Source organism: Pongo abelii, chromosome 13, assembly GCF_028885655.2.
Source record: "Pongo abelii isolate AG06213 chromosome 13, NHGRI_mPonAbe1-v2.0_pri, whole genome shotgun sequence".
In the NCBI taxonomy this organism is placed as follows: domain Eukaryota; kingdom Metazoa; phylum Chordata; class Mammalia; order Primates; family Hominidae; genus Pongo; species Pongo abelii.
Window position 1 is genome coordinate 56,618,750 of NC_071998.2, and position 15,107 is coordinate 56,633,856.

At 40.6% G+C, this 15,107-nt stretch overlaps 1 protein-coding gene across 10 annotated transcripts in view; it reads right to left on the bottom strand.

Annotated features, from left to right (window-relative positions):
• SMARCA2 (SWI/SNF related, matrix associated, actin dependent regulator of chromatin, subfamily a, member 2) overlaps positions 1 to 15,107 on the bottom strand; it is a 177,978-nt gene that overhangs the window by 61,623 nt on the left and 101,248 nt on the right. For all 10 annotated transcript variants that reach the window (XM_063713831.1, XM_024251686.3, XM_063713830.1 and 7 more), the window contains 2 exon segments: positions 12,268 to 12,345; positions 7,853 to 8,071 (listed from right to left, as the gene is read on the bottom strand). In XM_063713831.1, the coding sequence (XP_063569901.1) occupies positions 7,853 to 8,071; positions 12,268 to 12,345 (297 nt within the window).

The following is a 15,107-nucleotide window of genomic DNA, read 5'->3' on the forward strand; positions in this document are numbered from 1 at the left end:
ACCACGCCCAGCTAATTTTTGCATTTTTAGTAGAGACGGGGTTTCGCCATGTTGGCCTCGACTTCCCAAAGTGCTGGGATTACAGGCATGAGCCACTGCACCCGGCCTCATTTTGTTTTTTCTACTTTGTTAAACTTTGGGAAGAAGAAAATCCCAAAATCATTTTAGTAGTCAGCAGACATGATGATGAGAACCCCATTTCGGCACGTTCGCCATGGGAAGCTCAGGCTGTCACCTGGTGACAGACTGGTCAAGGAAAAGGAGGGTGTTCTGTCTTTCTGCAAAGTTCCTCTTGAAATTCTATGGCTTCTAAAACTTGCTGTTTTCTATCACCCAATTTAAAGATCTAAAGAAATAAGTCTCATCACCATCATTTATGTAGCATTTATTGGGGCCCAACTGCACAGGACATCACAAAACAAAGCAGTGTCTTCCCTCATCGCCAGGAGCTTATTCAGTATACCAAAAGAAGTGTCTACACATTCAGACATAAGGACCCCATAGTAGGTATATGATGCTGTAAGAAAGGTAACAAGAGACAACAGTAAATAGGATAAACTTTTTAAAATTACAAGACATTGTGATACAAAGGCATACTACTCTCCAGCTGGCTGGCAATTGCATATTATCCAGAGCACATAAGCTAGAATGCATTCCAATTATCTTCAAGTGCTGTGGGGCAAAAATCACTCACGCAGCAATTAAATAAATTCAGGGATATCACTAAATGTTTTAAGGAAAGGAAGGATTCTGAAGTTGGCAGAAAGAGCAAAGGAACAGGAAGAATAGTAAAACAGGCATTCCAGAAACCACCCTCCAGCCCACTTTTTGGCTCTGCAATCACCCCAATTTTGCAGAGCCCCTGGCTCAATAATGATGACTGCCTTATGGTGCTAGAAACAGCACAGCCAGTGTACACAGGGCTGACATTAAACCAGAAAACCCTGGCCCACTGGGCTGGTCAAAATTTAGGTAGATGGAATGCCTGCTCTCACACATAAAGAAGCAAATATATGTTTCCAAGAAATTATCAAGATGGGCCATTTCTTGTGCATGCGCAATTATACATATATATGCGTATATATATGTATGTATATATAATTGCGCATGCAAATATATATATATATGTAATCTGTAATATAGCACTGTTATCACCTTAGGCACACCATAGGAAAGTTACAAAATTGTAATGGATGGAATATTTGTTAACCATGTTAATATTCTCTTTCACGCTTTCTAAAAGAACCATCCCCTGTTCGGGAGAGTTACTCATTGCCTTGAGCAGAATTAGGATAAAGTTGGTATGCAAAGACAAAAATGACAACATCTTTGACTTCCAAAATAGGGTAGTGAATTCCCTTCACCACCTTTACAATCAAGAGCCAAACCTAGTGGACTGGGATTCTCATCTATCGCCTTAACCACTCGGCCACAACTACAAGGCCGAGGACCAGGATTCTCAGAATGGCACCAGAAGCCACAGCACATGGTGCTGTCGCTCGGGAACAGGAAGTTGCCACATGACAGGAAGGCAAGGAGGAGAGCCTTCTTCCATGGAGGAAACAGGAGTCAAGAGGAAGAGAAGTAAGGTCAGGACTGAAGATATTACTACCTATTATATAATAAACAATCTGTCAGGCTGGGCATGGTGGCTCATGCCTGTAATCTCAACACTTTGGGAGATGGAAGCAGGCGGATCACTTGAGCTCAGGAGTTCAAGACCAGCCTGGCAAATGGGGCAAAACCCCGACTCTACAAAACATACAAAAATTAGCCGGGCACGGTGGCATGCACCTGTAGTCCTAGGTACTCAGGAGGCTGAGGTAGGAGGATTGCTTGAGTCTGGGAGGTCAAGGCTGCTGTGAGCCAAGATTACACCACTATACTCCAGCCTAGATAACAGAGTGAGATCCTGCCTCAAAAAAAAGAACTTGTCTGGTCTTTGTCCTGGGTTCCTGGCATGGAGTTTCTATGTTTGACGTCTCCGTAGTGACAGGAATAACTTTGTTCTGATAATGAAGTGTCATGTGTGATAGGCCCCTAAATGGCTCCGGTGGGCACTGGTCACCAGAAAGACCAACGACATGACTACAAGGTTGGGTATTTGAGCCAGTCTGACCTCCAGGTAGGGCAGAGAGGCTGGGGAATGAGTTCAAGCATGTGGCCGACAATCTAATCAATCATGCCTATATATTGTGAAACCCCATTGAAAACTCTGGACATCAAGGCCCAGTAGCACTCCCTGGTTAGTGAACACACTGATGAGCTGGAGGACTGATGGACGCTGACTCCACGAGGAGCATGCAGGGGAGCCCAGGTTTCCTCCCAGACTGCATGCTGTGCTTCCATTCATTTGGCTAGTCCTATTTTTCGAGATGGAGTCTTGCTGTGTCGCCCAGGTAGGAGTGCAATGGCACGATCTCGGCTCACTGTAACCTCTGCCTCCTGGGTTCAAGCGATTCCCCTGCCTCAGCCTCCCGAGTAGCTGGGACTACAGGCACGTGCCACCACGCCCGGCTAATTTTTTGTATTTTTAGTAGAGATGGGGTTTCACCATGTTAGCCAGGATGGTCTCGATCTCCTGACCTCATGTTCCACCCACCTCGCCCTCCCAAATTGCTGGGATTACAGGCATGAGCCACAGTGCCTGGCCTAGTTCTCTTGATTTGTATACTTCATAATGAATCTGAATCGGTTGCTAATGGCACTTTCCTGAGTTCTATGAGTTGTTCTAGCAAATTATCAAGCCTAAAGGGTTCATAAGCCCCTGAATTTATAGTCGGTCAAAAGTGTGGGGGGCCTCGGGACCCCCACAGTGTGGCTGGTGTCTGAAGTCAGGGCAGTCTTGTTGGGGACTATGCCCTTTAACTTACGGAGTCTGTGCTAAGTCTGGCTAGTTTGTGCCAGCACTGAATTGTAGCTGGGTTGAAATGTAATACTCCCCCTTCAGAATCCAAGCCTGGGGTGTTTGGAGGCAGAGATTGAGTGGAAGGGAAGATAATGAGGCACTAAAACTGCTAAAGGTGGATTTATTGGAAAGCTAATGAAGCTTAGGCTTTAGGCCTCTCACTCACAAGTTCCTTCCAAAGCTCTGGGAGGATCCCTCACTATGTGATCCCCAATACAGTTACACACTTTTACACAATTTGCAAACTTAAGACATTTTTGAATTGCTTTCTTTAAAAAGCTCCAGGACCCACCCAACCACCAGATTCTAGAAGCTTCAGGTTTGACAACCCCTGGTGGTGACTTAGCAACTGTTGAGGAAGGGGCCAGTTTCACTGCACCCTGCATGTTCTAGCACAGTGTGGAGAAATCAGTCAAGGAGAGTTTGCAGACTTCCAAACAGAACACAAAAGAGCTAAGAGCACCATGAGGCCAAAGAGGCCAGGGGTCTTATGAGATGGGAGAATGCAGGACAGCTTCTAACTAGTGCCTGTGGCCAGGCTCCAGATTTCAACAGCACATGTCATCAAGGTCTCTAAAAGAATGAGATGAAACCAGCTGCATGTAAAGACCTCCCAGGACAGGAGCAGACCAGCAGCTATATGCTGAGTTCAGTGGAGACCCATGGGGAGCAAGAGAACCAGGATGCTTGCCCCCAATGCCATGCTTAAACACCACATCTTTATCCAGATGCCATCTTGGAGAGGAAGATGGGATGGGAGCCCCCGGGGAAGAGAGAAACAGCCCAGAATGTGAATGTTGAACTGACTACCACAAAAAGATGATGTTAACTTGAGACCAGCTAACACTAAGGACATTTGAGTTTCCTCAGTGGAAATAGCAATTTCAAAACAATGTAAAATACCTTTAAAAAAAAAACTGAACTGTGTTTGAAATTGTGATCCTCCTGATTAAAAACAACATTATGAATGCAGAAAAAAATTCTAAATTCCACCAACTAAACAGATTATCTAAAGGACACTGTAGGAATTTTTAGCATGCCATGATTACAAAATAAAACCTGTTTTCAATGAAACCAAAACACCATTTGCAAAGAAAGTGATCATAACACTTAAATTTAACCTAAGTGTGCTAAGGCAGGGATGGCTAAATATTCACCAAAATTTTGTTTTCCTGGGCTCACAGCCAGACCACATTTCCGTCTCTTTTGCAGCTGGAGTGGCCACATAACCAAGTTCTAGCCAATGGAACTATAACCATTTAGGCAGGGCCCATTAGACTTCCATACCCACTACTCCATGCTGTTTTCCCCACTTCCAGCTCAAGTGGATGGAGATGACCAAGCTGGCAGAGGCTCTGTCAGCCTGGAGCCCTGAATGACCCTATGGAGAACAGCTGTCCTCACCAATCAGGAACACCTACCATGGACTTTCATGGAAGGGAGAAATCAACTTCTATTTATTTTTCTGGATAGGTCCATGGACAGGGTATGTTGAGGTCCATCTGTTGCAGCAGTGAACATTACCCACATCTATCTATACCCTTATCTGTCAATCCAGTGCTACTTCAATTTGGCAACCGATGGGCACTTAGTATTTGTACACAGAAGTCCTAAATTCTAACAAGACACAGAGCTAGCTTATCAACTAGTCAGGAAAGCAGGCAGGTTGGCAACTACCGAGAATACTAGGAAACTGTGACTGAAGGACAAGCAAAGAAATGTTAAGAGGACAATTAAAAGTGCAATAATATTTCTCTGTGAAGGTGCCACAGGGTAGGCAGCAATTGAATTGGGCCTTGAAGGAGGAGGAAAGTTCAAGAGAAAGAGGAAGGTAGAAAAGTTCAATCCAGACTGAACATGAGTTTGCAAACATTTTATTCATGGGGCTGTGATACTAAAGACAGAAAAAAATATTGTTCTGTTCACCCCAGGGAAAAGAATCAAGGCCTGTGAGGAGAAGCTACAAGGAAAGAAGTTTCTATTCAAAGGGAGGAAGAACTATTAATCAGAGCTGACCACGAACTGGAGGGGCTACACAGACAAAAAGGTAGGTTTTCCTTTTAGGGATGGCCAGCCTCCTGGCACAGAGATTGCAGAGAATGTGATTTAAGCAAGGGATGGGAAGCTGTTCCATTCAACTGCCTTGCAGCTCTGCAATGCTATGTATCTTGGATGTCTCTGCCAAGCAGGCTTTGTACAACATTGCCAGGAAAAAGAAGAATTATTTTAGCCCTGTTACAGCATTTCTTACACAACGGTCCTTGCCAAACTCCCTTTCAAGGCCATGTTGGCTGGGTTCATGCAATGTGTTAAATCATAAGCCAGTAGAGAACATCTCTTCACATCCAGGCCCATGAGAACCCCTTCAATATCATTTTATCATCAAAAAAGCTTAACAGGCTGATATTAAATAGGATTGCTGCTGGTGAACACCAAAGACAGGAAGCATCTACTTTGAATGTTTAGGCCATGGGGCATGTTGCATCCATTGCATGTCCTGGTTAATAGCAAGTTGCCAGTTTCATACCAAATACGGGCATGCAGTTTTCAAAAGATTAGATTACATAAAGATATGTTACAATAAAGCTGTTTTGAGAACAGTTTCGTCCTTCTTGGATGACTTAGTATGTTGCACGGCATTTTAGAATTACAATTATAAAAACCAATTTTCACAGTGCAGTTTTGTAAAACAAACTAATTTTCCATTTTTAAATGTGCATGTTGTAGATAAAAGGAAGTCTACTAGATGCACTAAAAAGAGAAATGCTCTCCTAACACTGCTGATAAGTTAGTCACTTTCCCTTTCCTCTTATGGTTGTACTTTCATTTTCACAAACATTCACTGAGTCTCTATGCTAGGCACTGTGCTAATCATCAGGGATAGAAACTGAATGAAAAAGAGAAAACAAAACAGATATCTTAAACTGGAAAACTTCCTGAGATTCGTAATGTTGTTTTTCTTAAGGGCAATTCCCAATGATTATTTTTAAAAAGTTAAGTTCAGCTACATTCTTGCCCAATAAACAAGGTTATTTTGCTTTTAATGTCTGGAAAGTAAACATATCAAAGCTTAGCTTTAAAAATTTCGCCCAGCCAGGCATGGTGGCTCACACCTGTAATCCCAGCACTTTGGGCGGCCAAGGCAGTTGGATCACCTGAGCTCAGGAGTTTGAGACCAGCCTGAACAACATGGTGAAACCCCGTCTCTACTAAAAATATAAAAATTAGCCGGGCGTGGTGGCATGCTCCTGTAATCCCAGCTACTGGGGAGGCTGAAGCAGGAGAATCACTTGAACCCGGGAGGCAGAGGTTGCACTGAGCTGAGACCACACCACTGCACTATAGCCTCGGTGACAGAGAGAGACTCTGTCTCAAAAAAAAAAAAAAGGTTGGCCCGGATTATTATTGTCCCATCTGCTGTAATAATACTCCAGGTACTCAATTTATTGCTTAAATAAAATTTTCCCAAGCTCAGAAATATATATTAACCAAAAAACTCTTCATATTATAGAATGAATCCTAATTACATAACTATAATCTCAATAGTGAAACAAAGAAAATTCATAGAATCATATTCTGAGGTCACTGGAATATTTGACTAGATACAACAAACTAATCACACAAATGTTCTATTTTATACACAACTCTTCAACCACAAATAATGAGCAGTGCTTTTCAGAATCACAGGCTCCCATCTTTTCGAAATTTAGGTCACATCCCTCTCATCATACAACATCCTGAGTAAATCACATCTCAAGTGGTGACAAGACCTGTTCGCCTTTGATATTTAATCTCAAAATTTTGCCCACTGCCTTTCTACCCACCTACCCACTTAAAACCTGGGTCCTAAAATCCATGTTTCACAAAGCTTGGGAACCGTATTCCCTTTGGATAAAACGAACAACTCCTCAAAACTTTTGTTTTGCTTGGTTTTTACCCAACTACACTTACTATTTCCAGCATGCATTTACTGGCTGTGTCTGGAATGCACATCCCAGGTTGCTGTGCCTTTCTAGGTACTAAGTCTACTCCCAAAAATGGGAAGTAGAGCTAACCCTTCGAATGGAACAGTCACTCGGGCCTCAGTGTTCACACACGCGACTCCTAAGAGCATTTTGATATTTCTGTGCTGCCCAAGGAACATTCTGAGATTTCAGTCCTCAGTCAAAATGAGAAATCACCATTTTCCAAAGGGAAAACAACATAAACAAACTCCCGAATAACATTTCCAAGCATCGGTGACCCGAGTCCCACGCTCTAATCTGTGTTTGTGATGGACAGATCAGATCAAGCCGAAATCGAGCATGCAGACACATAAGCACCCACCGATTCTGTGCTTTCTAACCAGCTGTGTGTCCTGCATAGCCACGCCACCTCACTTCTCTGGGCCTCAGTTTCTTCATCAAACCAAGCAAGTACAAAGATACCTTCCAGCTCTAAAAGTACTATGGGTCTACAAAATAACAACACAGTTAGAAAACTCTGCTATCCCTGAAAGATCTGTGCAGACCTTGCAGAAGTAAAACCTCTATTAAAGACCATGAAATGAGGGGGAACTATTAAAAAGATCTCTAAGGTGCCCTTCCACATTTTGATTCTCAGTTGGAGAGAGTGAGGCATGACCAGGCAATTGGTCATAAAACATTAGTGGGTCTCATAGGTCTCATAATCCTGTGCTTCCAATGGCCAATTCTGCTCTAGCAAAAAATTCTGCATATTTTTTTCCAAGCACTGCCTTGAAATGCAGAACGACTTTATCTTTTCATGCAACAGCAGAATGACTTTATGCAACAGCAGAATGACTTTATCTTCTGTGTTCAAGAGCCCCTTCCCTTTGATTGCGAACTCAACCTCCTCAGAAAATTCCAGCTCTAGGCCCCTAGTTTCTCCAAGCCACCAAAAACACTCCACCTAGTGAGAACAGGTTAGAAAAGCTACGCTTACCCTTAGCCACTGCTTCTCCGTGAGGGCGTCACTGTAGTCCACGTCACGGCGCTGGCGAGACCCCCTCCCAAATATTTTCTCCTCCTCTTCTTCACAGGTGAGCCTTTCTACTTCAGCGTCATCCTTAATGATCCAGGAGGGCAGCTCATCTTCCTCCATTAAGCGGGGCTTGCGTTTCGGGTTCCGGGCATCTTCCCTCCGCCGGTCCATGTCCATCCGCTGGAGACATTAATAAGAGGGTCACTGAAAGTCAGGGCTTCTGTATGGTACAGACTTTATAGTACTACACAACTTCCCCAAGTCATTTCCTATGGCTGCAGGGTCCCTTTCAACCTCTCTCATCCTGGTTGACTTGTTCTAGCTCATCCCTAAATATCTAGGGAGAGATTCCATTAAGTAAAATCCCTTCCCTTTCTCTGTACCCATCTTTTGAAACTTATTCATACATTTAAAAAGTACTCTTAAAGAATTTCCTTTTCTTAGTCTGTGTGTGTACAAAACTTCCTCTTTAAAGTAATAGTGAAAAAATTCAAATTGGGAATGCATTTTAAAAATATGACCTCTTGGCTATACAACTCATTGCTTCCCTGGAAGAAACTTATTCTTTGAGTAAAGAAAAGAAAGATCTTTAAGTAAGTTTCCTTTTATTCAATAGGGCTTGTGCTTTGAATTGAACAATCAGCAGTAAAAACAAACGGGGACCCAAGGTATCAGTACAGAATAGCTACCCACAGTTGAACATGTGGAAGAGACATAAATGGTTTCACTAGTCCATTGGCCATGAATATACTAAATTTTCAATACCTCATGGGCACTGTGGGAGGAATGCTCTTGAATTCTTGACATTTTAAACTTTGTGCTCTTATGAAAATATTATACCACAGACAGACAGAGCTCAGAGGTAATCGCATCCCAACTGATCTAGTTGTAAGTGAAATGGATTCCTTTCAGAGCCTTCAAAATGCCTACTTCCCCACCTTCTCTCTTTTTAATAATCCAGTTCACTTGTAAATAAACTAAGGGCCACACACTTGGCTTTAATCTATAACTAAACAATACGATGGATTTTTAAAAAATAAACTGCCACTACATATCCACAGACGTTAGTTATGTATAAATATAAACACTAGCTAGATGTGTCATTTCCACAGTGAAATGGACCATCAATCATTGTTATTCACCTTTTCCTTCTTCCTTTGGTTCTACCATACTGAAATTGGGATTCAATATAATGTTTTCTTAAAAGTTAAAACTGATAAAATGTAAATGAAATATCTACGCAAACTCAAATATGACCTCTAGAACCTATTTTAAAATTAGTGGTCAAAGCTCTTTAAACTATATGTCTTCCACATTTTTGGAAGTCATTACATTTCCAGAATCTGGTAGGCTTGGGAGACGGGTGAAGTCCCATTGATTGATAAATGTGGGCACCCTCCTCTGTCATGTGCTATAATCAGCTCACGATGCTTAATCCTATCTTCTAATGCTTTGGTATCAGAAATGGATCCACCAAACCTTCATAATTGGCACACAGAGGTTGCCTTGTTTATAGCAGTATCTAAAGAGGGGCTTCATGAGGCAACCTCCTAATAGTTATTAGATAGCTAATAAGAAAAAAAAAATTTTGTTAATGTCCTATACTGAGATGACAAAACATTGCCATTTCAGTCTTTGGTTTTACTGCTACTATTATCTATAGCAAAAAAATAGCCTTTGAGGTATGTTTAATCAGTATATTTCTATGGACATTATTATTGCTAATATATTTGTCCACAATTGAGAAAATAAATCTTTTCTGATAAAAAAGTAAATTATGCACTTGTTTCTTTTTTATTTTAGGAAAGGTAGATTTGATTACATAAGATAAGCTTAAAGTCTTAATAACTGCATCTCTCCCTAGAGATTTCCACCCACAGAATACCAATATAATTAATTCAACATTAAGGCAAAAGTCAAACTTACTATTTAGTTACCTTGTGAATAATTGGTCTTGAGATCTGATTATAAACCTTATGCTTACAAGTACAATTAGTTTTAAAAGTGCTTTTTCCCTTTGTAGAGAACATAGCATCTAAAAGCTTAATGTTTGTATGTTAGCAAAATGTCTCAGATACATATCATGAGCTGCCAAAGATCTTTTTGGTAAAATTCCTAAGTAATTGGTATAAAAGATACTTTTTCTGAAGTTACATTTTTAGAAGGAGAAAGCAAGACATGCTTTTTTTAAAAGGCTTTATTTTAAATAAACTATCTGCTTATCATGTGTAAACCAGTGTCTATGATATAAAATCAAATAATAAGTCTGCATTAATTTTATAGAGAACTCATTCTTTTCTAATAATGGATAAAGAGTTTAAATATTTAAAATCCAAAGATTTATTCTAGCTCACATTCCATTCTTGTTTCTCACCAAACTTTTTAATCTGTAGCTGGCAGAGATTCAAATTTTATTTCCTGCCCCCAAGTGGAGGTGCTAAGGAATAGTGAATTGGCCAAAGGCGGCCGGTGGATTAGAAGAAACTAAACCAAACCTAAAATCTGTCTAATCCTCAAAATAGAAGCCAGCCTTTAAGAAACAAGCAGAAAATTCACAAAATCAAAGGGCCTACAAAAAGTGTTCCCTAGCCAGCCTCACCTGTGTTACAAGCCTGTTCTTTGAGTGGTAAAAACGTCCCAAGTTAAAAGAAGGCTGTGCCTTCCAAGACATTCAGATTGTTTCTGAGGTTTTCAATTTCTACAAATAGCCCAAAAGTAAGGCAGGAAAGTACACTTACCCCCTTACTTCAGGGCTGCTGATAGAATTCTCCATTTCTGGGCCTAATCTAATTTGTATAATGGCAAGCAGCTTGTCCTCTCCAGTGTCTTGAGAGTATCTGAGGCTTTGGCAGTGCTGAATTATTGCCTAACAGTGATCAGCTGAGGGTCTCTTGCTTGAGTGTTCCCCAGTAATCTGCCTTTTAATTAGTTCTTAAAGGAGAGAGAGGATGTCTATTTCTGATGTGTATTTTTAACCTCCCTAAATAGAGAATATTGTAATCTTTGATTATGCTGACCAGTGTGAGTTAAGAAATCTAGACTTTATGAATGCCCTACATTGACCATGCTGTTAAGTCTTTCTTACTATCATTCCTCTCTGCAATAGCTTTACTTGGGAAGGGTGGTTCATTTCGGGGACGGAGGGAGAAAGGGAAGTGCATATTCCAGTTTAGTAGTTATTCCCATAGCTACCTGAATTTTCCTGAGAAAGAAAATTTTATTGTGGATCATTATATACAATCAATGTTCTCAGAAAAAAAGCCACACACACAAAACCCCAAAATAACATAAGCCTCTCTAAACAGCTAGAGTTCCATTCTGTCTAGGCTAAAAAGGTGGAGATTGCAAACCCTGTGGATCATATTTGGCCCACAGTTGTGTTTTGTTTGGCATGCAGTGTTATATAATAACTTAAAAAGTTGAATTTAGTTGCAGCGTTTTAAAATCTAGAGATCACATATAAAAACCTAGACTTCCAGCTCCCCTTGAAAATTTGTCATTTCTGGCGACATAGGTCTCACATTTCTACCTTGCAGCTCTGTCCCCCCATAGACAAAGTATCTCCAGTACACCTACCTCTGCCCACTTGCTTCACACATGCAAATTACTCATGTAAGATCTGATGGCACTCAAATTTGGGACCTCTAACTTTAGGGTTCTGCAGCATTCAACCACCAAAGTTGTGGTTTATATTTACTCCCTCTGTAATCAGTCTTTGATGAAGATGAAAATGACTGAAGATACTGGAGGGAAATCCAACTGATTTTGATCCTTAAATGAAGTCTACACGTTTATGCACACCTTGAAGGTTCCCATTCATTTAAGCAGGCTCTCGTCAACAATTTGAAGAGGCACATCTGTGTTGTTTTAGCTGTTGTCCACCTATCTCCCTAAGGAGCATGTTGCTTTGATCCTGTAAGGGCACTGTTGTAAGTTCCAATGCCTATAGGAGCCAGGTAGGCTTCCTGAATGAAATTGGCCTGGGATTAGAAATGAGCTGGGAGCAGGAGGGGGTCTGTGGTAAGCTGTAGACCGCGAGGCCTGTCCAGAGAGTGCAGCTGCTACTCAGCCCTGGCCAACTCTTTCCACACAAAGATGTGGTCCTGGTACTGCCCGATCTCATTTTTCAAGAGAAGCCAGAAATCAGGATTCTTTTTTATGTTGGCAATGAATGGGAAATTTTAAAAAACGCTGCGTGGGCCAAACAAAATATGTCTGCAGGCTAACTCCAGCCAGTTTGCAGCCTCTGAACTGAAGGAAAGGCATAGGCTTTACGAATGAAGTTCTGCCAGGCACGCAGGCTCCAGACATTCTGCTTAACAGAAAAAGGGGCAGAGGAATAAAGCATTTGTTTTCATGATTTTCTGTAACATTACCATAAAAAGGTCAAATTCTTCTTCTCGTCGAGCAATCATTTGGTTCAGAGTCTCATCGTCCGGTACTTCATCTTCTTCCTAGGGTTAAAAACAGAGTGATTTCAACCAGTGGACAGCTGGGGCAAGTGATTTTAACCTTGCCCCAGTGGACAGCTGGGGCAGGGTACAAACAAGTAAGTGATCTGTCCTCCAGACCAGAGGGGTCCCATTTCTCAAGCCAGAAAGAAAAGGGAAGGGGTTGCTGGATTTAGTACTTGCCATTATTACTTTACAAGCTATTAAAACCATCTTTCCAGAGCAAAATCTGTTCAGGGAGGAAACTGTGGTGCACTATAAGAAATATGAGTTCTCCTGGGTGTGTATCTTGATTCTGTTACTTTTAAAACAAGTTACTTAAATGTCTCCCCGCTTCAGTGACCTCACTGGTCACATGAGTATGACATCTACTTCACATGGGGATGTAAGATTTTAATAAGGAAATCCATAGGAAAAAGTACCTAACATTAATTCTTTTAATTCCATTTACCTTATGCCAAATATAAATGCTTATTTTCAAATCCTTTCAAAAAACATAAGTATGTGAAACCTTGTTACTAGGCACTAAGGCAATAAAAATCACATATATGTGCCAAATATATAGCCTTTGAAGTGTGCTTACTATATTTCTATGGGTATTATTGTTAATGATTGGAGCTATGGATGGGATAACTAAAAAGGTATCAGTAGCAAAAAACTCTCAAAATTATACTTAATTAAAATAATTTAAATGAAGCAGAGAAAGCAATTACATATGGGCTAAAATTTTCATTTTATACTATGTCAAACAAAGGTACATTATCTCTCTGCTAATTCCTCAGAAACCAACAGTTCTCAGGATTTTTAGCAATGTTATAGGATGACTTCCACACTTTTAAAAAATGATTCTAAAAGTTCGGCATATGCTACAGGCCTTATCTTCCCAAATTATTTTTATCATATGCTGAGTGGGCTTGTTAAAAATCAAATGGGGAATTTCAGTGTATCAGTCGAGGGAAGAAAGGGGAAAACACAGAACTTCAAACATCCAATTTCACAAACTGTATGTTCAAAAAGAAGCAACTTGTTTCAGAGAAAGAGTATGAGTGTACTAGCGGCTCAAATGAGATGACTGTGTCGGCTCCCAAGATAACGTCTTTCGCACTGCAGGAACTTAATAAGTGTTAGAACTGAATGCAATCCAATAAAGTAAAAAAACTACAATTCAAGATACTAATTATTTCTGAAAAACCTTCTTTTCTAGTTTGCCTCCAGATTGATTAAAGTCAATTTGTCTAAATATTACATTTCATCTGACAAGGACACAGACTAACTGGGAGTGGGTTCAGACTTCACAGTACAAAATATCTGGTAATGTCTCCTCTGGTGAACAGATGTCCCGCTTTGCCTACTTTCTTCCTAGAACCACACATTACCCTCTCATCACCTGTACAATGAGGGGCTCAGACAATCGCATGCCCAAGATGAAAAGATTCTCTTGTAAAGTGCCTGTTTATGACCTTCATGGAACACCAAAAAGCTGGAAGTGCACAATGCATCTTCCTGGGTTCACTGCGCCCCAGCACTTCATGGTCACATCAACCATGGTGATGCCAGCCTATGTTGTCCTGATCTTTCAGAACCAGAGTCTTTGACTGCAGTCTCTCAGTGTTTTCAGACATCTTTACATCAGGACACAGGCCCCCCTGAAAATGGTAACATTTTTCTCACACACTGGCAACCAACAAGGGATAGAAGCCTCAGCAAGGCTGCTCACAGCTAGCCTTGCTGGCAGGACAACTGGGAGGCGAGTGCACTTCAGGCCCCACCTGGCAGCCCTCGGGCCCAGGAGAGATCAGCATCTCCCTGCGGCTTAGGAAGGCTGGAAAAATCCAGGCTTCCTTGATTCTCAACCAGACCAGGTACTATTTTCACAAGGCCTACACAAAACAAATAAGCAAAAATGTAGTGGAGACGACTGGCTAAGTGTCAGCTCTGCTCATATCTGCTTTGTCACAGTATAGATCATTCGCCATATTGTTTTTTTGGAAATGTCCAAGTGTATAAACAACAAAAAAAATCACCTGACAATTTGACTCCATATCTGTATCAAATATTCAATTTCTAGAATCAGAAATTATAAATTATTTGAGATAAAAATTTTTCAAATGTGTGTGGATAGTGAGTGCATGTGCATATGTATTTTTTATCATTTTCATGAAACTCAGTGAATAACTAATCAAAAATATAAGACCGACAAATTAGGAGGCACAATACAAAAGTGCTCTTCAATTTGCAAATGGGTTCATTTCAGGATACCTTTAAATATCAAGCTTTACTTCACATTTAGATTCATTTTAGAAAAAAAAATATACAGACAGTCTCTGGCTTAACAACGGCTGGACTTAGGATTTTTCAACTTTATAATGGTGCAGAAGGGATGCACATTCAGTACTCCACTAGACTTAAGATGGGGCCATGTCCTGATATTTTCAACTTATGATGGGTTTGTCGAGATGTAACACCATTGTAAGTTGAGGAGTACTTGTTTATAAGACTTTTAAAAGACTCAGGTTCATAATTTATAGAATATGCAAAAACACATATCCTATTTAAGGCAAAAATCAAATTACATTTAATATATGCAATGAAAACAGTATTCCACATGAATATGTAAGGTAGACTTACTCTTCAATTTGTAAGTATGGGCACACACAAAAAATATGTTCAGCCAGTTTTATGATAAGGACTTCTGCTGATATTCTGTAGTTTGCAACACTATATACATATGTTTAAAAATCTATTTCAAATCCATTTTGGAATGA